The following is a 26,034-nucleotide window of genomic DNA, read 5'->3' on the forward strand; positions in this document are numbered from 1 at the left end:
GCAAGAGTTATGGCTTGAGCTGGCCAAGGGCCTTTAAATAGAAGCCTCCATCAAATAGAGCCGTTGGCTCAAAAAACGGGCTGACTGCGCGTCGACCGGACGCTTCGGTCACACTGCACCGGACGCAGCACCGAACGCTCTGGTCGTGAATACCGGACGCGTCCGATCGGCATACTGGACGTGTCTGGTTGCCCCCAGACTGCCACGTGTCCAGTTCACATCAGACTTAGCCGTTGCTGCCCCTTCTGCTGACAATCGGACGCTCACACCGGACGCAGAGTCACAAATGACCGGACGCTGAGTCGCAGCGTCCGGTGGAGTACAGTAAGCAACCACGCCCGATCGGACGCGTCCGGTGGTACCGGACCAGACGCTGCCAGCGTCCGATCGGCTGCTCTGCCGTCTGCTGCCTTTTCTGATTCACACCGGATGCGTCCGGTCGCTGAGTCTGCTGCCGAAATACCGGACACGTCCGGTCACTCTATAACCAGCGCGACTAACTCCTTTTCGATTCAATCTCCTTCATCATTGCTCAAATGTGCCAACCACCAAGTGTATCACCTTGTGCACATGTGTTAGCATATTTTCACAAACATTTTCAAGGATGTTAGCACTCCGCTAGATCCTAAATGCATATGCAATGAATTAGAGCATCTAGTGGCACTTTGATAACCGCATTTCGATACGAGTTTCACTTCTCTTAATAGTACGGCTATCTATCCTAAATATGATCACACTCACTAAGTGTCTTGATCACTAAAATAAAATGGCTCCTACATTTTATACCTTTGCCTTGAGCCTTTTATTTTTCTCTTTCTTCTTTTCTAAGTTTAAGCATTTGACTATCACCATGCCATCACCATTGTCATGATCTTCGCCATTGCTTCATCACTTGGAGTAGTACTACCTATCTCATAATCATCTTGATAAACTAGGTTAGTACTTAGGGTTTCATCAATTAACCAAAACCAAACTAGAGATTTCAATGGGAGAGGGAGAGAGTGGGAGAGCTAGGGTTTGCGAGGCGGGTCGCACGCGTGCGCTGTGCCGTGCTCCGGATCCGGCTACCGAGATGGGGAGAGGAGGGGGCGCTGTCGGGATGGAGAGGAGGGGAGGAGAGGGGGTGTCGGGCTGGGGCATGGGGGAGGGGAGCACCGCCGAGGCCCGAGGGAGACAGAGAGAGAGTGGAGGGAGGAAGAGGGAGAGGCGTTGGGGACTTAGGGGCGCGCCGAGCGTGAGGGGCGTGAGGGAGAGGGAGGCATCGGGTCCCCGCCATGAACAGGGACAGGGGCATGCATACCATCCTCGTCCCCGTCATACCTGACGGGGATAATTTTTTCTCCATTTAATTTCCTATGGGGAGAAAATTATACCATCTCCGTTCCCTAATGGGTGAATTCCCCACGGGGAATCGGGGAACGGGGCCCTGTTGACATCTTTATTAGCAACTCATCTCCCTAGCCCAAACCAGCCCAAAGAAATAGGCCTTTTGCCCCACCCGACTCTGCCAGAACTAAGGATGGCAATGGGGCCCCGATACCTGATACCTAACGGGTATTTGATCCATTAGGGGACGGGGATGAGATCATATCTTTACCCGTGGGCATATAAATGGACAAGAATCCATCATCGACGGGTATAGCGGGTACGGGAACGTTCTCTGTTTACCCGTCCCCATTACCCGTTGGGGAACCCGACTATTTGAGCTGTCATGCGAGTATTAGGCCTAAAGAAGCTCAACATAGGTATTTTGGTCCAAATTTGAACAATCATATATATATATATAGTTTGTGTGTTCTAGGAACCCTAGTTCAATTTTTTCTCACCATCTCCGTCAGCAGCACAAGCACGCCTGCCTCACGAGCGCTCGTGCCCCTCGCTTCCTCAGTTCGGTCTCTCTGCCACTTTTGCTCGTCCTCCTCGCAACGTCGCTCTTTCTCCTCGGCATCTTCGAGACTCCGACACTTATACCCAGGTGAAGAAGAAACGTCTCCGATTATAAAGTTACGACCCCAAGTGTCCTTATTTATCGGATATGTAATACTCGTCAGGTATCTGTTACCCGACCGATACTCAACGAGTACGAGGATGAGTAAGAATCTATACCTAATACATTTAGGGCCCGTTCGTTTCGAGCGGAATGGAGTGCCGGAACCGATCCCGGCCGGAAGGCAGCTGTATTTTATACCCATCAGCTATCACCGGGAAGCGTTCCGACCAGAAATCGACGTAAACGAACGGGCCCTTAATGGGGATGGGAACGGAATGAAACGTACATCCCCGTTGCCATTCTTAGCCGGAACCTAGCCCAATTCGCGCCTGACCCGCCCCCATCCCGCCTCCAACTGTCCTGGCTTTGGAGCGAGAGCGCCGGCCGCCGAGCACCGAAAAGCACAGTCACCATGCCCGAAGCCCCGCCCGCGCCCGGCGACCACGCCCCTCCGCTCCGCTTCTTCGCACCACTCTGCTCCGCCTCCGCCCTCTGTTCTCTACTTCCGCTCCTCCGTGGCAGGCTCCTCCGTGACTGCAATGCTGGAGCGCCGCCAGATCCGCCCGTGGCCGGCCGCCGCGCCCCTGCTGCAGCCTGCTTTGCTGCCTCCTTCGTACCGGGCGGATAGGTGCTGCCCAGATGCACGCCCGGTACGGCGGTGCCTACTGCCCAGGTGCGCAGCCGGCTGGGCGTCCAGGTTGCTCAAAAGTTTCTACGAGTACGAGCCCGCTGCCGCCGAGACACCACCACCATGAGCAGCATGGTGTAATTGGTTTGTTTATCCGTATTCTAAGCCATTCGATTGTTCGTAGCCTACTGAGGCTGATGTGCTTGCTCTTGTTTGAATTCGTTGCCAGGATCGCTGGAGCACTGTCTAACTGAAAACTGATGTTCTGCGTCTACCCCAATGCCGTGTTACCATCACCAAGAGCCGATCAAACCAAACCATACCCGCCTCAACATGATGCAGGTTTGTTGCTCGACTTGCCAAGAGCTCATGACAGTGTGCTAGTGAAAATTGCTAAGTTAACGTATTCGCACCATTATTGAACATATCGGCCTACTTGGGTTGGATGATTTGCAACATACCCAGGAGTAGCTAAAAATAACCTGAGCTTACTAGTTGAAGAATATTGATAATGCTGTATTGAATACAATGTAATTCGAAGTTCTCGGAGAAAATATTGAATACAATACAATTCTCTGTACAATGCGATATTGCTAGTTACATATATGCTTTTGGTCATGGATGCTCTTTATTAGTCATTTTTCTATCTAAAATGTTGTACATATTGCTTGGGCATTTTAAGTTGATATCATCGTTTGTGTTCTTCGTTATATCTATTATATCTAGTGTACCTCTAGTAAGATTTATATCCTCCTATTATTTAGCGCCCCCCTCTTCTCTGAATCCCCCACTGAGACCAGGTAACCAAGGTAATATAGTTTCTGTGTCGAGAAAACTTTATTTCAGAGTGTGTTTATTAGCTCTGATAGATAACAAATACAAAGCAGTACCGAAATGGAGAAACAAGCCCTTCTTAAAGTAAATACAAAGTCCTCTGGGTATTCGAGAATTATTTTTTTGACGGAAGGTATACAAGAAAATATATGATTCTTAAAGTAAATGGACATTCAAAAGAAAATTAGGCAAAGGCCATCATGCTCGTCTAGCATGTGAACAACAGAACCAACGGTCCTTTTACTCAACCATATGTAGCGCTGAGAATGCTTCTTTGATTGTGATGACTTCAGCATAAACATCCTGCATCGGTGGTCGATCTTTTGGTGTCTCCTTAGAGCATGAGAGACCGAGCTTAACAAGATGCATGATGCAGCTTTCGAAGCCAGCTCTTGCATTATTTCCATGGTCCAAATTGTTGTCCACATCACCATCATCTACAGAACTTGGAAGGATACACGGATCCAGAACTTCACCAATCTTTTGTGGAAATGCTTTTTCCACAAATTTGTGAAGGTTCAAACCATTAGTAAACATCTCATCTGTTGGACGCTTTCCTGTGAGCATTTCTAAGATGATAACACCATAGCTGTAGACGTCGCCTTCAGTTGAGAGTTTGCTCCCGAAACCATACTCTGTAAATTGTGTGTAATTGATCAAACAATTTAATCTCTCAATATTGGAAAACTTAAAAGAATCTTGTTAGATAGTAGAACAGCAAAACAAAAACCTAAACAAATATTGTTGTGACATGGAAAATTTCCGGTCGTTTAAGGAAAAAATTTCACCTGGTGCAATATATCCAATTGATCCTCTTGGTCCCAGTAAGCTTGTAGAACTATGATGGCATGAATGACTGGGACTGTAAAGAAACTTCGCTAAACCAAAGTCAGCAAGATGCGCTCCCATCTGATCATCAAGAAGGACATTGCTTGGCTTCAAATCACAATGGGCCACAGGTGGCATGCAATGGTTGTGTAGATAATCCAAAGCAGAAGCTATGTCCATCGCTATTGTTATTCTGGAGTCCAAATTCAGTAGTCTTTTCAAACCATAATTGTTTATCTTAGGATAGAGCCAGTTCTCTAGGCTACCATTAGGCATATATTCAAGAATAAGAGCTTTGAACTGATGCCCTGATGGATCAAATGTTGAGCATGCTGTAATCACCCTTACAAGATTCCGATGGCGTGTGTTCCTCAATGCCTCACACTCAGCAAGAAAACTCTTCGGTGTGCCAAGTTGATCAAGTGTGAAAACCTTGACAGCAACTGTCTGTTCTTCAAACTCAAATCTAGCTTTGTAAACTGATCCAGAATTTCCTGAACCAACCAAGTTGGATGAGGAGAAACCATCTGTTGCTTTGAAAACATCAGCATATGAGTACTTCTTCAATTCCTTGCAGGATGGATGAGCTTCTTGTTTGACTTTTTTTCCTCTGCTTCAAAAGTATGACAGCTAAGCATGATACAAGGAGCAAAGAAAGAGCACTGAATCCTAGCACCTTGAGAATTTTGGAACTATGGTTTTGTCTGGAGGCCTTTGCTGCACAGGGCGGCAATTCTAGCAATGGGGTGCTCCCACATAAGTTCTTGTTCCCCTGAATGTAGACTGCACTTGTATTCTCAAATATCCCACCAGTGGGTACTGGACCTTGGAGGTTGTTGAAGGACAGATTGAGGAGGTTCAAGGAGCTGAAGGACTCAAACAATTCAGGTATTTGTCCAGACAGATTATTTTGAGACAGATCTAGTTCGATTATCCCTCTCAGTTCAGCGAAAGAACCTGGGATTTTCCCTTCAAGATTGTTCCCTTCCATGTGGAGGGACTCCAAGTGGACACACTGGCCTAGAGTGGAGGGAATTTGTCCTGACAAGTTGTTATTGGAAATGTTGAGCAGACCAAGATTGATCAACTTGCCGATATCAAGTGGTATTTGTCCAGAGAGCTGGTTGTGGGACAGATCCAAGCCTCCAGACAGGGAGGAAACAGTAAAGAGCTGCTCCGGTATGCTGCCATCAAGGTTGTTGCAAGAGAGGTTCAACAATGCTAAATTCTTGCAGCATCCTAAAGCTCCTGGTATCAGGCCACTGAAATCGTTGTCCTGTAAGTAGAGCTCATTCAGTTGACTCAGATTACTGATTGAGAGTGGAATTGGTCCTGAAAGTTTGTTCTGTGATAAGCTTAGTATAAATAAGTTTGTAAGATTTCCAAGTGTGTCTGGGAGGCTTCCTGTGAGCTGATTTTTCCCCATGTAAAGAACCACAAGATTTGTGAGGTACCCTATCTCTGGTGGTATTGTACCAGATATATAATTTGCTTCCAGCAGCAAAAACTCTATGCTTTTCGGAAGACCACCAATGGAATTTAGCAGTGTTCCTTGAATTTTGTCATATGACAGAGACAGTTTGACCAGCTGTGTGCAATTGGCTAGTGAGGAAAGGAAAGACAAATCTCCAGCTTCAAGCTGATTCATCTCTAGAGTTAGTTCCATCAAGCTGGGAAGCGAACCCAAAAGAGGAATAGTTCCATGCAACGAGTTATACTGTAGATCGATCACCTTGAGGTTGGTTGCATTTGCTAGCGAAGCAGGTATTTGGCCATCGAATTGGTTCCCTTGGAAAATCATTTTTTCGATGCTTGGAAGGGTGAACCCGATTCTACGTGGAATTTCACCCTCAAAGCTATTCGTGGCTATGCCAAGGTAAGTGAGAACTGACATATTGTAAAGGGAGGCTGGGACAGACCCTGACAAGAAGTTGTAAGTCAGGTCCAGTATGCAAGCAAGAGCATATTGTAAAGGGAGGCTGGAATTTCACCCTCAAATTCTGCATATTGTAAAGGGAGGCTGGAATTTCACCCTCAAATTCTGCAGGTTTCGAATTTTAGTTATGCTTGAAGGGATGCTACCTTCTAAACTGTTGTATGCAAGCAAGAGCATGGTGAGGGAAGAAAGATTCCCTAACGAAGAAGGTATGACATCTGAGAGATCATTTGATGCCAAAATGAGCTTCTCCAAGGGAGAGTCAGCGTCCGAGACAGCAGGTATTGACCCCACAAAGTTGTTCCGCTCAAGTGCTATTGTTTTCAGTGATTTGCTATTTAACAGAGCATATGGGATCTCTCCACCAAGATGACTGTGTCAAGTCCAGCACCTGAAGTGATGAGCTATTAGCCAGGCACGGTAGGATTGTTCCGGTGAGGGTATTATTTGTGAGAACAAGAGATATCAGAGAAGGTGATTTGCATCCGAGTGAAAGAGGAATGCTTCCCGTCAGACTGTTTCCAGCGATATGCAGAACTGAAAGATTTTGGAGCATCCCCAGCCCTTCTGGGATACCTGCATTAAAGCTGTTATAATGCTGATGATGAGCTTCTCATGATTTATTTAAGCATCGACGGCTCAGGTTTGTGGCGTAGAAATCTCACCTTGGAGGGAGTTTGTCCCAAGATCCACAATCTGAAGACGTGAACAAGAAGACAGCGTTTCCGGAATCAGGCCACTGAGGTAGTTGGAGCTGAGGTTGAGGTACTGCAGCCTATTTAGTTGGCCAAGCTCATGTGGAATTGAGCCTGTAAGCTTGTTATTTGGGAGGTGGATTCTTGCAAGGAAAGTGAGGTTCGCAATACAAGCAGGTATTTGGCCACTGAGCTCGAATGAGTCGAGGTTCAGCGCGACAACACGAGATTTGTGCCTCTTACCGCAACTGACACCAGACCAACTGCAGAAGTTGAGGGAATCGTTCTTCCATGTGGTTATAAGCCCGGCAGGGTCGGGCCTAAGACAAAGGAGGGTTTGGAGATCATTATTGGGCGGTGTTGCAAGTGTCAATACAGGGACGACTAGGAAGCTGAAAATGAAGGACATGATAGTGGCCAGAAGCACGGATGAACTTTCCTGGAGGATGCATGTAATATGCAAAGGCAAAATGTGCGGTTGAGACTGGAGTTGTGATTTCTCTCATGGTTGCGCTTACGTTGCATTTATAGAAGGCGGGAGAGTTCCATTGCTGTCGGCAGTCCCCTAAGTCAGTGGTTTGTAGTATTTCAGCTCAGACTATCACACCCGTGCATCGACAATTAAACTTGGATTACATTGAACTATATGGGTATGCACTCCAGCGAAGACTGACATCGAAGCATGGACAGTTTGAATTGCACTATAAGGGTATGCACTTCAGCAAAGATCAAGGTCCCATTAGGCATGCCTCCGCGACAGTGACGAAGGAGCCAGAGACGGTGAAGCAAAAGATAATGATTTTTTTCCAATTTTTTGGTATAGAAAGAAAAAACCAGTATACCAAAATTCATAGAAAACCGGAGAACTGAACTGATCAGTTTCGGTTGACCGTATGCCCACCCAACCCTACCTCCATGATGGACAACCCACTTATCAGCTTTAGCAAGCCATGGATGACCATGGGTAGGGGTGAAATGGATGAAAACAATATTATAGTATACAAAATGGCTGGTTTGGTATTTTTCATATTTATGAAATCAATGATAGTTTTTATATTTGGCCAAATTCAGAAATGGTATCGTAACATAGTAAATGATTCAAGCCGAGTGATGGATGAGATGAGCATGCTAGGGTATAGCTTCCAATGACATTGATTCAGAGTGTACAAAGACACGCTGTTACAATACTTGTGCCCTGTTCTTCAGTACTACTTCAGCAGTACTTTTCAACGAACGAACAGTGTTTTCCTCTTACAACAAATCAGCATAAGCCAAATTTCAGCGAAACGAACAGGGCCTTGGACCGTATATGCACCAATGAGCCAAGTTCTCGCATCAAATTAAATAGATTACAAGATATTGGACTAACATGCACCCACATAGATAGTTGTATTAAATTGGACAATTATAAGATGTTGGACTAACATGTGTCCACTTGGATAGTTGTATGGTGAGTGCAATTTAATCTAATTTTAAGAAGATACCATGCAGAGGCTTGAACTCCTTCGCTGTTGGATCTCTTCCTAAGTCCCTAGGCATATTGCTTGTTGAGTGTTGACGCAAAGTTTAGTCAAACACAAAAACACCAGAGCATACGGGTTGTAAAAATAGAATCTCGCGGTGCTGCCTGCGAAAACCTCTCTCCTCGGTTCTAAAAAAACCGGGAGACCCAGTTGACATGGGTTTCTTCTCAGAAACGGTTATTCTCATGCTTTCGTATTGAGGAACGACTAGATTTACCAGTAAAACTAGTAAAGAGTTAGGGAGCGTTTGATTGGCTTCCGCATGTTGCCAAGCCAGAGATACGTCGTACCACGTAGAAATTGAGGCCGTTGTACAAAAGCGGAGCAAAGCTCGCTAAATGTCTGGCGCCGTATTTGCTCGCCGCAATTTTGGCGGAGCTAGAGTTGCGCTGTGGCACAGTGAGGTAAATAACCAAACATGCCTTTAATATAACGTTTATGTGACAAAGAATGACTAGTTTACAAGTAAATCGTTGAACCTCTCGTCTAAGAGGAACCCGTTAGGACGTGGACGTGGACGTCGCTTAGTTGCTGTCCTAGATAGGTCAACAAAGCCTAGGACACAACTTGTTCTTTTGAGATAAGAGGATATGATACTTTGAAAATCACTCCTAGTTTTTTGTTAACAACCGGTTATCAACTTAAGATGTACCCGCCAACCGGCAATCTTTTTGACAGAAAAAAACAAAGAAAGAAAGAAACCGATCAGACGAAATGGGTATGCAAGACGTCGGCTATTTGCCTAGCAAGATATTAGTGCCATCGCCCGCCCGAGGGCTCGTGTATCCGTGTTTGTGATGGACGGACGTCGGCTATTTTCCTACCAAGATATTAGTGCCATCGCCCATGGCCCGAGGGTCGTGTATCGATCCGTGCAAAACACGGTGCGCTGACCATCCGGGCAGCCGTTTAGACTAGAGTCACGAAGCTTTTCAGTCAGTTTATTGCTAAACTTAGTAGCAGAAGCCTTGGTGGTGGGCCTTGCGGAGTCCCAAATTGCAATAATGGTGGGTATTGATTGTTAGATATTCGCAGTTGTCCTCATATCTTTGAAAAGATATTGAGAGTGCGATATAAGCTTGTACTGTACTAAAAACGATGTAGACAAATCTCACATAAAACTTTATTGCTCTTTTCGCTTGGCTGATAAGCCATGGCTGAAAGTACTACTGTTCGTTGGCTGAAAAAGTATAACTTATAAGCTAAACGAACAGCACGTATATGACTATATTGAAGCCACCACACCAAGAGATTATGATCTGGCGAAGCCGATGGCAAATTATATAAGCACAACTTTAAAGCAAAGAATGGTGGTTAGAAAAATATAACCTCTTCATCTCTCTTATCCACGTAGGAAAGAAGAATAACATAGATTCTAGACCATCATCAGTGGTGAGTTTCATTCTAGGGTTTCCAAAACTGTCATATCATCCAAAGGAGTTGTGACCGTTGAATGAAATAGTCTCTTGGACCACAATTCCAATCCTCGGTTTCATAGGCTACGTACCCATAGCATTTAGTAAGATTGCACAGGATTGGACTTTGGACATAGTCACGTGAAATGAGACATTCTAGCCGCCGTCGTCAATGCCAATCTCAACACGTTTCTTAGACATGGAACCGTGTACACCTAGTTCCATTATGATAAAATCTAATCTCTTCTCTTGCTTCATAAATTTTAATCGTGCCATCATTTTTGCTTTCGTGATATCTCACCTAGTGAGTTTGATACCTCCATAAGACATGTGTCGAGAATTTATGCACCCATAGGCTAGCCGTCCAAAATCTCACAGCAACCCAATCACGCGGACCTCGCGTTACTTTCCGCTGTCACCCGGTACGGTCTCCCAGAGGCAGCTTCCTCGGCGGATGCCAGGGAAACTCGTTAACACTTGGGAGTTCGAGTGATGACACGAGGCTTCTTCTCTCTGTAGATGCTGGAGCAGTGCCGTCTTTATATGAGCGAGCGCTCCCCGTTCCTAGTAGTAAGCCGATTGTTCCTTCGGCTGCTATATCTTTTCCTTCTCCAGCAACTCAAACGGCGCACCACGAAACAGCAACGATGTCACCGAATTTTTGCTCTTGCCGGATTCTTTTCTTTGCCGTACTCAGTTTATTGCTACTCCTCGTCAGCGGACGCCTCACTCAACGGCCCCAGTGCCCCTCTGGTAAAGTATATCAAGTATACTCTCCTTTACCTTCTGTCACGTTGAGGGAAAAGCAAATGATTGATCTTTTTTCCAGTTTGACATTGTAAAATCATATAACCACACTTTTATTTATTTGCGAGGAACACAACATTTTCCAGGCAACTAGCTCATCCCTTACAAAGAGTGGGAGAGACGGCTCGTATAACCACACTTGATATGTTTAGCGAGAGAATGATAGGTGAACCTTCCTGACAGTCACCGCCTCACCGGCCTATAGGGCCTTCATTCCAAATTATAAGTCATTCTAATGTTCTTAGAGAGTCAAAATATATCAAGTTTGACCAAAACTATAAAAATAATTATAAAGATTTATGACATCAAATACTATGAAAATACAATTAATGAAAAATATAACGATACTTATTTGGTATCATAAATGTTATTATTTTATTATATAAATTTTATCAAACTTTTTTTTGAAGGCAAATTTTATCGAACTTGATATACGTTGACTCTCTAAAAAAGTTTGAATGACTTCTAATTTGGCATGGAGGGAGTAAGTGTCACCGTGACCTACTAGTCTATTCGTTGGGACATGCTATCTAACCACCTAAGCACGTGCAAGTGATTAGGTGGCCAAGCTCTAAATCAGTGTTGACCTGAGTGAGGCTACAGACCGAGGTGTTAGTCAGTCAAGGCCTATGATCAGTCAGATCATCCGAATAACTGGTCTAACCATCAAGCATTGGGTGCTAGGATTTGCATAGTTTGTTTTGTTTATTTTGAAAATGAACTCTTGATAAATGCAACTAAGCATGAGATGTATGACATGTCTACTGCTCATACGATGGTTAGGTCCTATTTGGATCCATGGGCTCGATCACAACTAGTCCCTGTTAGCTCCTCTTTACGGTAGTCGATTAAATAGTCCATAATTTAGTTACCATCTTTTAGTCTATCTTTTTGGATCCATAGGGACTAAAAATTAGTCAATTAATTGTTGGTCTTATAGATCCAAATAGTGCCTTAGAATCCTGCATAAATTAATGGACTATTCTATAGACAAAGTTTGTAGATTAAATATTTCGTCTATAAACAAGATTATTCATATGCATGCTCTCGTGCATCCAGTTCTACATCATATCCAATATTTTTTTGAGCTATAAATATCCAGCTTTGGCAAAGTCATAGGTTTTTTTTTGTTGAGCTGGAGCTCTCTCTGCAAATAATGGCACAGTTGTAGCCCATATCCACGTTGTCAATGACACTAATTATTTGCTGTAGCAAAAAGAAGATTTATTCAAAGACAAACATTTTTCTACGGCATCAACCTCCCTAAAACCTTACATTATATAGTATCATGTTCTCTCTAGCGCTCTTCTTTTAGTTTCATTATTTGTCTGTGACTTGAATTTTTTTTACCTTCATTACAGCGAGGGGGAGCGGCCCGGGCGTGCAACGCTGTCCACCGTCGTGCAGTCCGTACGCAAATTCTTGCTGGACTGCTGATTCGCACGAAACTTGAGAAGGTTCTCTCTGTCCAGAAACGTGCAGTCCGTATTCAACTTGTCTCTGTTCATTCGGAACAATGTAGGCTCACGAAACATGAGAAAAATCTTTGATTTCCTTTGATCTGTCGATGCAAGCACACTACCCCACGGTGTATGTAAGAAAAAATCCAAATACAGTATATAATTCTTCTATCGAGAATGCATTTTCATGTCTGGATACTCAAATAACTCAAGTAATGTATGTGTATGTATGATATATTTCTTGTAAGTGCCAAAAACAAATCAAAATTAATGTGAGTTATATATATATATATATATATATATATATATATATATATATATATATATATATATATATATGCTCATGGAATTTTTCTGGTCATTTGTTTCATCGGTAATATATACTCCATCCATCACAAAAAGAGTGTCGCTTTGGGGTTCGTGCTGGTTAAACTTTTTCAAGTTTAACCTATTAGTAACATTTATATATCTTTAAATAAGTTTATTATGAAAATACTCAGCGATTTATCTAATGATACTAATTATACATCATAATTGTTAATATTTTTTCTTATATATTTGGTCAAAGCTAAAAATATTTGACTTCTCGAAAAGCGAGAATGACACTCTTTATGAGACAGAGGGGTTATAAGACTTCCTTCTCGATAAAATAAACAAGGTACTAACACCAGTAGAGAACATGCAATTACCGCAGGGTCTAAATACAGCATCACTATCTGAATTGAATCCAGCATGCGTGAGGAAGAAATAAGAAAACAGATGAACCAAATTCACTCTATCTAATCATTTCCTCAAGTCTTCCTCTATTTTCCCCGTTCATCAACTGCTATTGCTACTGCTTCGTTGCTTACACCGCCGCAGCTGATATGCCAGCTCTATGATCTCACACAAATTTCTCCCTCATCAAACATTACTAGACGCAGGGATTCGTTTTGCTTGTTCTTACTCCTGCGGATGCTAGGATGAGCTGTAAACATGTGCAAGCGGATGTGGAGATAGATGAAGTGTACTCACAAGTGACGCTAGAGCCGCCAAACCCAGCAAGGCAACAGGGATTGATGGCTTGTGGTTTGAGGTGTCGTGTTTCTGACAGCTGTCGGTTTTGTTAGAGTTCTCATGGTGAACGTTACCCAGCCATCTCTATAAATCCATTAACAAAGGCAGACGTCTTAACTCGATTGCTTCGGTTAATGGACTATCAACAGAGTGGGCTTTGTAAATGATTAACATATGCAGAGGCTGGTTTTCGCTTGGACTTGCCTCTTCATTTCAAGAGGTGGCACCCAAAAATTCCCGCCTCTATTAATGAGCTTCTCCGAAAATCTTAGTAGGAAAATCCTTTTTTAGTAGTGCTAGGACAACTCTAGAATTTGTTTTTGAATTGCAACTTTGCAAGAGATAAATATACTGTCATCATTTATTTCTAGAGGTGGAACACCTGGAGCCTGTTTGGGTACAGGCCACTGCTGGCCACGCCGAAGGTTGGGGCAAGTTGCGACGTGCCGCACTTGGCAGCAGCAAATTTTAGCGCCACACTTTGTGGCAACTACGATTTTATGTGGCAGCCTTAGTTGTGTAACCAAATAGATGTTTCTGATTTTTATGGCGAGTCACAGCTCTGGTGTGGTGACATATGGTGAGCAACCAAACGCGCCCTTGTTCTTGAATTGCAACTTTGCAAGAGATTGTTAGGGATGGATCAACATTGTGATACCATCAAACTGCACAACTGAGGAAGCTCTTAATCCATTAAAAGACCAGCTTGGCTCTCCTTCCTTTATGAATACAGTAATCTTCCTGTGCTGGACAATTTGGACGACAAAAAATGGTCTAATCTTCAACAACTTGCCTGCTAATGTCCAGAACTGTAACGAGGTTTCTCAAGAGAGTTGTCTCTGTTGATTCACGGAGCAAAGAAAGCAAGCTCATCTTTGTTTGAATCATGCATGGATTCAGACCTTTTTGTAATCTTTCTTTCTACTCTTATTTTCTTTCTTTCTTTCTTTCTTTCTTTCTTTCTTTTTTCCCATCTCAAAAGAATGATGCTAATTATGGATTTGGTTTATTCCAAAATATAACATTATTTTTTTTATGTCATGCAGGACGCACATTTTCCTTTAAAAATTATTTAGTCAAACTTTAAAAAAAGTACTCCCTCCATTACAAATTATAAAACATTTTGACTTTTCTAGATACATAGTTTTTACTATACACTTAAATATCCACTATATCTAGATATATAGTAAAAGCATAGAAAAAAACAAAATGTATTATAATTTGAAACGGAGAGAGTATATCTTAAATGCTAACAATCAAATTTTAGCAGCATAATATATGAAGGAGGTTATATTTTTTATAAAAGAAAATGATCCTAATAATGGATTTTATGTTCTTACAACACTTAGCGAAAATGTGCGGTTCCTGGTCAGCTAGTTTCCTTGTGACTGATTCTTCTGGGATCGCCGGGGGCGAGGGATACATGTGAATTGTGCCAGCGTCAGTTTGGTTGGATTTGTGTCACAATGTCAGTTTGGTTGCACGTTGTTTGGTCTTGGTCCTCACCATACAACTGCCACCGGTACGGTTCGTCGCGTGGACGTGAATCTGCTAGAGAGCAATTTAGTTTCCTTGGGAAAAAAATCATGAGAAGCTTGAATATTTCCTTCAGTAGATCGTAGAGTATTTACGATCTACAAAAGGTTACAACACATTCTTCTCATCCTTGGGGGGAAAATCATGAGAAGCTTGAATATATAACCTTTTGTAGATGGTAAGAGTATCTACGATCTACAAAAGGTCCACATTCTTCTCATGAAATTCAAGACTATCCGTGAACAGAGGAAGGGTGACTATACACATTCATTGAACTTTTGGATGCCGCCACAGCACTGCAACACTTTTAACAAAAATGTGGCCTTGTTCGACACATTCTGGAACAAAACTTTGACAATGAAGAAATTAAAACCAAACCACCTATTTCTGTTGGTACATCTATAAGTCGCAAAGGAGACAAGACTATATGTACATGGTATGTACGGACACTAAAAACCAATGTCAGATTGCCTATGTAAGCTTCCGTTGGTGATCCTCTCAGTGTCATTGGAGGAAATCAGACAGACACCAGGCCATGCTCATATGAGCACACAGAAGCCGCCGCCTTTCTACCAATGCCAGGGAAACCGACGGAACAAATGACTCCGATGAAGCCGGCCACCTCACCAGCAGCACTAAGCCACCACTTTTATTTACCTTGCAGTTCCATCCACCAGCGATGGCCAACCGCAGTTTATTGCATTTTCATCAACAAATTTTACTGGTTAATGAGGGGAGGAAATCCAGTACTAGATTATACAAGAAGACGGCTTCTGACCAGATGGCCTGCTACAACACAGGACCAACAAGCTTCAGCTTTTCAGCTATGTATGCCTTTATATCCCTACAAGGACCACAAAACAATTGTGGGTGAGCTAACGCGTGAAAGAGGGCCTATCAAGCAATGCAGACGGGTTTCAAGAGAGAAGAGCTGAATAGTTCAGATGAGCCATGGTTTTACCTGCATCTAGGAACGGGACAGTCTACATCGTTGCAATCTTTTGAGTGGCAGAGAAGAAGTTTCCACATAAAGACACACTTATTGCAACCACTCCAGTTGCGGGCACGGATATCACATCGTACACCATGGAAGAACAATTTCTTCAGGGTTAAACAACCTGGATGGGTGCAGTTACGTGGATCATAGCACCTCGATGCATGCACAAGGCCATCAATGTAATCCTGCTTTGGAAACATGCACAAGATTCATTAGAACACAGAATTATCATGTATGGAAGCCAAGAGCTATGGAATCTGATCTCATTTATGTGAACATAAGCAATTAACAGAAAGATGAACACCTTCACACTATAGAATATGCAACTGCAAATTTCACATATAACTTCTTAAAGAAAAAATCATTTGAGCAAGTTTTGTTTCTAAGAATGATGGTGCGATCCACATGAGATCTGCCACCGATGCCCCAAAATGTTATGAAAAGAACACCAAAACAAAAGAATGCCAGAAGCCGCTGCAGAAATAAAAACTTCACAAGAAGATATTTAGAAGGTCCAGTTGCTAATTTAAAATGGGTACCTGTAGAGTGTGCTTCTGCAAAGTTTCACTAGTGTGAATCTGCCTTAATTCATGACTATGCAAACTTTGACCATTTTGTTTATAGCATTGATCACAAAAGGTGCAGCCCAGGCACTCTAGGCACCGCCACACCAAGCATTGATCCACAGCACGATGGCAAACAGAGCAGGTCGAATTGTGTAGATAATACAGAATCATCATTGTAGAGTGCTTTGCCCGCCGGAGGGTATCAAACTGGAATTGATTGTCTTGGCAGTGCTTCAAGAAATCGATCCTGCTGTCAAAATACTTACTTTCCATTGTCGGATCTCCATCATCAGTCGCCGGAAGAGGTTCTACCTCCATCTGTCGGACAGTTAGCCACTATGGTTAGTATATTGATCCATCATGCATCTATTGAATATAAGCAAGTTGTCAACTTATTTGAATGAAAAAAAAATCAAGCCAAGAAATGAAATTTGTCTACATACTCTTTGAAATGCATGTTTCTGTTTTGTGGTGGCCGGATGCCCTGTCCTTCTGTGCCGTATTCTGCTCCTCTGCATGACACCTATGAAAACCAACACATAATCAATAATCAAAATAATTGCTGCCTTACTGATCGAGGTTAACTAAGTACAAAAACTCATCTTTGGTTTTTAATTGGCAAATGAATGCAAGAAGCAGGAAGTTGACGAGGTTAACTAAGTACACAAACTCTTTTTTTCAACAAAAGGTATTTCCACTGATGTTCTGTTTTAAACAATCATGATGCCATCCTATATAGCCATCAAAGTTTTAGACAACTTTCTGAGCAGAGTAAAAAAGACAACTGTAATTAGAAGAAATACTTACTTGTCACAAAGATGGAAATTTTTACAGCTAGTGCAAACCCAACTTTTGCCAGATACGACAGGCTGGTGACAGTGCTTGCAAAACTGTTGCAGACAAAGCATAATGAAATCTTCTTTCATGGTGCGCATCCTTTCCCCAAGCTGGCAATAATGAAAAATAAGATGATAGGTTCCCACAAAATGCTGGAAGGCAAGATCAAAAATAAAACAAACTAACCTTGTGCACAAGCAAAATATTCTCAAGGTTTCCTTTTCTGTCGTCGCGTTTGGCAACACGCAAGAGCCTTCCTACCTGTGTCTCTTTCTTCTGAGAAGTATTATCATCTTTCTTCTCAAGGAGCCTCTCTGCTTCTCCAGGCCAGAAATCATTCTCACAGTATGGCAAGCATGCTGCTGAAATATTGGCCTTGCACTCATTTGTAGGCTGAAGAAAAAAGTCAGAGAGTGTATTACGCTCCACAACAACACCCTCCTTAACAGCTTCTTGATCAAGTTCTGGTACCTAAAAGTATAAATAAAACTGACAAATTAAGGCCCATATAGAATAAAAGTTTTAATTCCTCAATATCATGTTAGAAAGACAAACCAGCTTCGAAGCTTGTCAGACTTGGGCATCTTTTGTACTGTTGGATGACAATATAAAACATAATCATCACGCTTCGTAGATGGGCAAGCCCATATGGAACAGCTTACAAATCCTCGTTTCTTGCAGTAGTCCAGATAACCAATCTACAATAAGCATTGGAATGATTAGATTCTACAAACATAAACTCATTTGCGCAAGCAAAGACAAAAATATGTTTGATGATTTGGAGTTCTCATACCAAAATTTCATGATACACAAAGGTGCGAAGAGCTTCTCCACTTGCAGATTTGATTTCAGGCCGGAAATATTTGACAGAATCGATATATGCAAGATAAACATGCCTTTGATTTGGTGATGGGCAATCTGAACCGTACTCTTGTACATACATGGCAAACAGGCAAACATCCACACCTTCAATCTTTTGAAACAAGAGAATGGCCTGTATAAAACACAGAAATTAGTACAAGATAGCTATAATTATCTACTAGACATTGACAAATGGGATATATTGGTTAATCAGTCAACCATCATGTACCTTCGATTTGTATGGAAATTCCCCAGGATACTTTTCTTCTTTAAAAAAATCACGAAAACGTGGTTGGACTTGTAGTATTCTTTCAGCTGAAGAAACTACTCTAACTGTAAGACCTTTCACACCTGGTACCTAAAATTGGAGCACAGAAGACAAGTAAATAAACTTTCCATGGAGTTGACATCAGTTTACAATGCAGTTCCTATAGACTGAAGCAAATAAAATTAGAACCAACATAGACAGTCTGACTATTCTAAGAACACGTGTGTAGTATTATTTGAATAAGCATTAATGATCACAATATTTTTTCCCAAAATTCTAACCTTCCCAGGTTTGGATAGGATTGTAACAAGACCTGGATAGCTACATGAATTTAGTGGGTTAAAAACTACATGGACTCTTGTGTGTTGACCATCCTTTCTTGATGTCCAAAGAAATGCAATGCAAGCAAAACAGACTCAATAATACTAACAGTCAAAAAGAAAAAATGTGTAAAGCAGCCTATTTGTTATGTATAATAAACTTAATAGAATTCTGATGCATCATCAAGCCAAATAAATGTGCATCACCAATGCCACGACAAGATACAGATTAACAACAAAACTGTGTGATTATATAAAGAAACAAATGAAATGGATTTGGAGTGCAGACATGTTTTCAGTACTGATTACTTGGATCAACATCGAACGTTATAGTAAAAAAAGGATTAACACTTTTATGTGATCAACAAGAGAAAAAAGGCCCAGTAGAACACAAGGATATAGAAAATGGGAATAGGAATAAAATTTATATGGGGATTTAACATGACTAGACACTCACTAGTAGCAGGTATGAATCAGCCTTAATAATTTCTTATGTCTTTAGTGTGTATGATAAATACCTCTTCAGCAACTTTTCCAGAGGCACTCGCCCTCTGTTGCCTGTCCTGCTCAAGCCTCTCTGAAAGCCTTTGCTCAATATGATCACTTAGCTTAGTTCTTGGTAACTCCTGTGCCCCCAGAACAGTGGATGACTCCAGTGCCTGAATATCTCCACTATCCTTTTCATTCAAAAAACATTTTGCGCAAGTATACTCAGCCTTTGCCCCTTCACACTTTCTGTTAAAAAGAGCACAGATTTCATGCTGCCAAGCTTTGCACTTGTCACACTGTACCCACTGAAAAATGCAAGCAAACAAAAGATGAGAATTTAATAGACATAAGGATAACCTGATATATGAAAAGAACATTACCCACTCAGCCTCAGCATCTGTTTCTGCATAATTAAATTTCTTCTGATATTTAGCTCTTGAACTGCTAAGATGGTGGCATTTGCTACATATAGAAGTTTTCTCACTTCCATTTTCAACTTCAACATAATAGCACCCTGCAGAATTTATAATTTTGAAACAGAGAGCACAAAATCGTGGAGGAGGTTCGAAAAGAAGCCTCTCCATCCCACACAAACTGCATGTATTCTGATCAGGCAATCCATCAATTGATGGGAATTCTTGAGGTGTCACTTTGCTCTGAAAAAAACAAGGAAATTATGTTAAAATACTAAATGATACAATTGATCCAATCTGAGTGGAAGAAAATTTATATTCTTAACCATGGATAAATCATGCACAAGATTCTGGTTCGATCTTGTAGCATCAATGTACTATGCCGTCAAGCAATAAGACAGTTATATAATAGCCATGAGTATGATTAGACAGTCATATAATAGCCATGAGTGTGATTATCATACAACTATCTGACTGCTTGGCGGTATAATATGTTGGTTCTACAGGATCAAACAAAGTCACAGAAAACACAGGAGTTTGAAAGGGTTATCCACTCACCAGACAAGTATGCTGGTTTATTAGACTACTCATGTGATCTCTAAGCTCCTCAGCAGTTAATGCATAAAGTATAGAAGCCCCTCTCTTTCGACTTGAACTTAAATTGACCCCTCTTGGTGTCTGATCCAATGCAACAGTCTTAGCCTCTTTCATCTCAATGTCACCCTTTGCACAGTACAATTCCTCTTCCTTAACAATCTCCGTGTTAGGTGCATCTTCACTACCCTGTTCAAGCGTATTATTGCTGTCAGCATTAATGTCTCCCGATGAACTGCAAGGTGATTTTGCAGGTAATTCTGTGATTTCTGATTGTACTGTTTCACCACCAGATACATGATTCTCATTCATAACAGGTTTTCGCTCCTTTGGACTCTCTACTTGATTGACATTGACAAGAGTGGGAGCATCAGCCTTCAGGCGTTTTGCTGGACGCTTGCCAGAAGATTCATCCGAAATAGGTGAAGTTGGCTTTGATACTGTGCTATTTGATGTCTGTTCAGATCTCTCAACAATTTCTCTCTCAGGGTCACAAGGATCACAATCAGACATGAAGCACTGATACTGAGCATTGGGTGTGCTTAAATTTGAGTATATCTCCCTGCACGAATCTCTAGAGTCCAAGGCGCGCCAATAGTTTTCTTTCATTTCCATGAATGTGTCAGGTCCACATTCTTCTTTGAAATAGATTTCATTGCTTTGAGTTGTCCTATTTGAGTGAACTGCCTTCTCTGCTGGGTGGCTCCATGCACCATCTAACTCTTTCTCATATTCTCTGTATTGTTGAAACAATTGTCTTTCGCCGGTAAAGAGTTTTTGCCCACTTGCTTTAGAGATAGAGTCCATTGATGATCTTATCATTGCACCCGAACTTATGGTTGGATCACACACGGCTGATAAAGGACTGGAACTCCCAGACATAGACGGTTGTGGACTATCAACACGATAAGCATCACCTGGCAAAATTTGCTCATACCATTTTAATGAGATGACCAAACCAAATTTGTGAAGTACAAATGGTCATTTCTAATCAAATATGTAAGGCAAGGGATGTGAAACAATTTACCTGGAAAATGGTCCTTTAAATAGCCATTTTGCAATCCAGCACTATCAATCCCACCAAGGCCTGAAATACAGTTAGGAAGTCCTGACACAGATGGAGCAACTACGGTGCTCATAAAGCTTTCAGGCCTTTCAACTAGAGCTAAATTAGCAGCGGCCATGTTGTGATTCTGTGGTACATATCCTGCCAAAATATAGCCAACGAATAATGATAAATTTAAAGGTATGTTGAGAGATAAAAGTAGAGCTCATAATCCCAACTTACTCTGAGAAGTGAACACAGTATGTGGAGGTACATCTCCTGAATGTGCAGGCAAATTAGTAAAAGCAGGGGCAACTCTAGTATGATAGACACTAGAGTCTGTCATCTGTATCCCAGGCAGCTGCCGCAAATCTTTTGTTGATGGAACTGCTGAAGATATCCATGGATCTCTTTGGTTTCTATACGGAAAAGATCTGAGCAAATCATTCACCCTGCCCTCTACTGTGTCAAGATCCATGTAACAATGGAGCTGATATAGAAAATGGGTAGATGTTAGAAAGGCATCATAAACTAGTAAGATATTTAGTTATTGAGTTAAGTAACTAAGATATGCAACAGAAAAAAAAGGACACAAGGTACAACAATAGCTAAATTATTATCACTCAGCATGGGTCAAACATGCACTGTTCTTTTTAAGGTATAATAGTCAAGGGTATTACCGTAATCTCCTAGTCTAGGGTTTCCCTCTTATGTCTCTCATGTACTCTATATATATATAGTCGCCATTGGGCCTCAATACTATCATCCAATTAAGTCTCCCTTATTTGTAACATGGTGTTGCAGCTCTAAGTTTTAGATCCAGCCACCATCCTCGTCTCCACTGCGCTACGCCTGGGAGGATCATCTCTACTCCCAGGGGCAGCTTTGTAGATTTTTTTAGGATGTAATTCAAGAGCAAGATTTTCAGACCTAAATAAAAGATACTAGCGTGCTATATAATGTATTGATTGTGGTTGCATGGCAGAATGAAAGAACACACCTGTGGAGCATTTTTGTAGAGCATGTTGTCAATGATTCTTGAAGCTTTCAGACATGAATCTGGGCACAAGTTACAAAATTCTTCCATGTTTCTCAGGCATGCTTCACTGGATAGATAGAAGAAAAGAAACATCAGAATATACAATGTGAAAAAGGAAACAAAGGCAAAAGGAAAGAAAAGAATGAATCCACTATCTCCATTTAAACCACTCTTTAGTATTCCTGAAGAAATTTCAAACCACTGGCTTATGCAGGAAAAGGTGTATACTAAAGATAGATAAAAATGAACTTGTACTCAAAATGGGAAGCATATATATAACTAAAAAAATTGTTTATATGGGCTGGGAATCAAGTAAATAAAATTGAATAAAAACAAGTAAAATCTGCACCTAGATGCTCATGAATACAGTGCAACACCATATACTGAGGTATAAGACTAACTATGCTGTATCAACAAAATACAAATAAAATGAAGAATTCAGCCTTGTAAGATGTAACAATTCAATATGAAAGCATTATAGACAAGTAATGGCGCAGGCTACCTAGGTGAATACAGGGGAATACACAGAAACAAAGTTCTTAGTTGTAACTATCAGATATTTTCATACATTTTTTTTTTTTTTGCAGAATTGTGTGCCCACATGAGAAAATGCACCATACGATCTTCTGGAGCTACACAAAGAATGGATGATTCTGATAATAGGTAAGTACGAATTGAGAATATTGGTCGTGTATTTCAAGTGGGGAATGGGATTGCCAAATTTTAATCATACGGCCAACAATACATTCATGTGAATAAATGAACTCACTGCATTTACGTTCATGGAACCATAGAACAATGCAAGCCTACGTAGACAAATATGAACATCAATATATTAGCAAGCATGAAGATCAACAGTCCAATAACTAAAATGCAGTGAAGTAGCTGGGTGAACTGCTAGCATGTATCAGTAGTAACATGATTTCTTGCTCACAACAAGCGCACAGCCGTAGATACTAACAGCAACAACAAATTTGCAAGTCAAAACTAGTATCGATGCTGGTAGTTTCCAAACTTACATTTTTTGAATAATGATGGCACGAATCGGAGAGGTATCCTGGTTCATGTTATCCAGATGAAGCATTTCAAGATCCTCCAGCGACATCTGTTGCTGAATAGGAAAGCTGCTCGGTGTGTAGGCCATAACTTTCCCTTGCAGGGTTTGAGTCATCATGCTTGTGGCATTCACTGAAATGCAGATTATTACCAAGTCATCAAGAGCTCGACAAGCAGCTGCAAGCACAAGATGACGATATACCACTAATGCAAAGCACAGCAGCACACAGGAAGCCATACTAGAAATAGAATGTATACAGTCACCGTAATGCAGGATGAGGACAAGTCACAGGTCAGTATATCGCTAACGCAAAGCAAAGCATCACAAAAGAAGTCATATACTAGAATTAGAAAAAGAAAGTACAGTCACTGGGAAGCAATGCGCCTAAAAAGGTAAACAACTTTTAAACGGAAGAAGAGCATAAAGACCGACAGTTATCTGAGCACAAGCTAACGCTAAAAATATATCCCACATTTTGGAGTAGAAGAATACGAAACGCACCAGTAACCGGCGCCCACATTGATTCTTTTTTTCTTTTTAGTCGTATACGGCTCAGGTACTAGACATTGTCACCAGACTGGCCAAACAGGAAGCCGCAAGTGTAACAGCACGATTACTAACAAAGCGACAACATAAGGATTGCATGCTGCATTCATCACTAAACCCCAATTCTACTGCTAAAGACATCATTCTTTTATTTTCTTTTTTATACTAGTCATCAAAGGATATCAGAAATTACAATAATTAATTAATAATTAAAAGACTAAAAACCACACTACAGGGTCAGACGAAGCACGCAGGGCAAGAGCACGAGGCATACATCGCGACCACACGCCCAACGAGAAAAAAAAACTGAAGAACCCAAGAAAACCCTAACCCTAGGGGGGAGCCGTACGTCGCCGGGACTCCTGCAGCGAGTGCCAGCAGATCGGATCTGACCGAGCCCTACGTGGGACGGAGGGCGGGGGCGTTACCTAAATCTCCCCTGCGGCGATACAGCCGCGGGGGACGTCGTCTCCGGGGTCGGCGGGGGGGCGGTCAGGGGCTCCGGGCGCTCCTGGCCTCGCCGGCGGCAAGGCTAGGGTTAGGGTTTGGGCGGCGGCACGGGACGGGAAGGAGGCTGTCAGACGGACGGGGACGATGCGGAGGGAAAGCGGAAATAAGTCAAGGCCGTGGGGGCCACTCCGCGGGTCCAGCTCGGATCAGACCCGACTTGGAGAGTCGTTTGCTAGACGATTGATGTGCATGTGAGAGAACGGGTTCGTTAATTAAGAGTGGGGGCAGAAAAACGATCCGGAGCCGGGCTCGTTGTCCTGTTGGGCTACGGGTTGGGGCGGCACGTGGGCTGCGGACTCGGAAGCAGGCCCATGAGAAGAAGATGCTGGCGGCCCATGGATCTATTCGGGCATCCGGCCCGGCATCTCCGCGGCGCGGATCCAATCTGTTCTCCGCTGCTGGTCATGGGCTTGGCTGGCTGCCGAGATGCTTCGGGAAGAAGGCGACGGCGGACGGCCGGCCGGAACGTACGAGGCGGAGGGACGGCACGCCCCCTGCACACGGCGGCTACAGCTGGTAGCATCACCATCACCCACCGTATTAGAAATTTAGAATTCGCCGCGCCGCGCCACAGCACACGTCTACGTTGTTGCGATGGCGACGGCGGACCGGAGCTGGAAGGCTTATCAGCAGCGAGCGAGGTTACTCACGCACGCACGCACGCGCTTCCTCCCTTTGGAAGGGTCGCCGGTCGCCGGCACGGGGCCAGCCGGGAAGCACACGGTGACACCGACACGGCGGCGACACGTCGTCGCGATAAGAACGACGAGGACGAGGGCCGCGGCATCCGGCATGGCACGCCGCACGCACGCGCCTGAGCCCTCACAGGCTCGCAGCTGACGAGTCGGGCTCGGTCCGACAGCGACCCGGCGAGCTGAGGCGAAACCGCGGGCACGGCGGGGCGGGGCGCGCGGGCGCGCCAACCGTTTCGCGGCCGCTGTCTAGAAGGCCTGATCCGTTCGGGCGCGCGGCATCTATATAAGCACAGGCCACCAAGGCCCCCTGACAGACACGGCAACCAACAGCTCATCCACATCCAGGCCTTGTTTCTCTCACACACACTGTCATCCGCACAGCACATAGTCCCACACCACACCAACTGAATTCCAGCTCAGATCAGCTCTGCTCTGCGTCGGATCCAAGCAAGCAAAGCATCTCCATGGCTTCGACGACGGCGTCCAACCTGGGCGGCGCGTGGTTCAGCGAGCTCGCGTCGGCGCTGCAGGGGACGTGGCAGGCGGTGGCCGCCACCGGCGAGGACCCGCGCCAGCTCCAGCAGCAGAAGCCGGCACGAGGCGACAGCAACAAGGCGGTGCGAGGAGCCGCGGCGGCCGTCGGGAGGGACAAGCAGGGAGGGGACGTCGCGAGGTGCGGCGGCGCCATGTCCGACACCACGCTCTACCTGCTGCTCGACCGGTTCTCGCCCAGCTGAGCAGCTGAGCTGACCCCTAGGTCGCCCGTCGGTCGTGTCCGTCGTCGGCGCGCGCTGTACTGTACAGGCGGAATAACTGCGCGCCATGGTTTTGTGTAAATGCTGTAAATTGCAATGCCATGTTTCTGATTGCTCACTTTCCCGGTTCTATGAGAGCATGAGCAAAGGCACGAAGTTTCAGTGTGAACTGGACATGCACGCGGAGCGATGTACCAGTCAGAGGTGAAGTTCTGTCAGTTGCCTAAAATGCAATTCGAATTTTTACAGTTTACGGAACCCAAAACATTATAAAACATTACATCCACAGAAATTCAAATCCGAAATCAATGCTCAATTTCGAGGAACAATCTGC

At 43.2% G+C, this 26,034-nt stretch overlaps 1 protein-coding gene and 2 pseudogenes across 1 annotated transcript; 1 reads left to right on the plus strand and 2 right to left on the minus strand.

Moving 5' to 3' along the window:
* Positions 1 to 3,477: 3,477 nt before the first annotated feature.
* On the minus strand, positions 3,478 to 7,887 carry LOC136506430 (probable LRR receptor-like serine/threonine-protein kinase At3g47570; annotated as a pseudogene).
* Positions 7,888 to 14,960: 7,073 nt separating this feature from the next.
* Positions 14,961 to 24,784, minus strand: LOC136506710 (probable histone acetyltransferase HAC-like 3; annotated as a pseudogene).
* A 459-nt stretch (positions 24,785 to 25,243) lies between these two features.
* LOC136506712 (uncharacterized) lies at positions 25,244 to 25,818 on the plus strand. Its single transcript, XM_066501604.1, has one exon. The coding sequence runs from the start codon at positions 25,410 to 25,412 to the stop codon at positions 25,680 to 25,682; it is 273 nt and encodes a 90-aa protein (XP_066357701.1). The 5' UTR covers positions 25,244 to 25,409; the 3' UTR covers positions 25,683 to 25,818.
* Positions 25,819 to 26,034: the final 216 nt, after the last annotated feature.

This window comes from Miscanthus floridulus, chromosome 15 (genome assembly GCF_019320115.1).
Source record: "Miscanthus floridulus cultivar M001 chromosome 15, ASM1932011v1, whole genome shotgun sequence".
Lineage (NCBI taxonomy): Eukaryota > Viridiplantae > Streptophyta > Magnoliopsida > Poales > Poaceae > Miscanthus > Miscanthus floridulus.

Coding starts and splice junctions, on each gene's coding strand:
- LOC136506712 (XM_066501604.1), top strand. CDS start 25,410: ATGGCTTCGACGACGGCGTCCAACCTGGGCGGCGCGTGGTTCAGCGAG.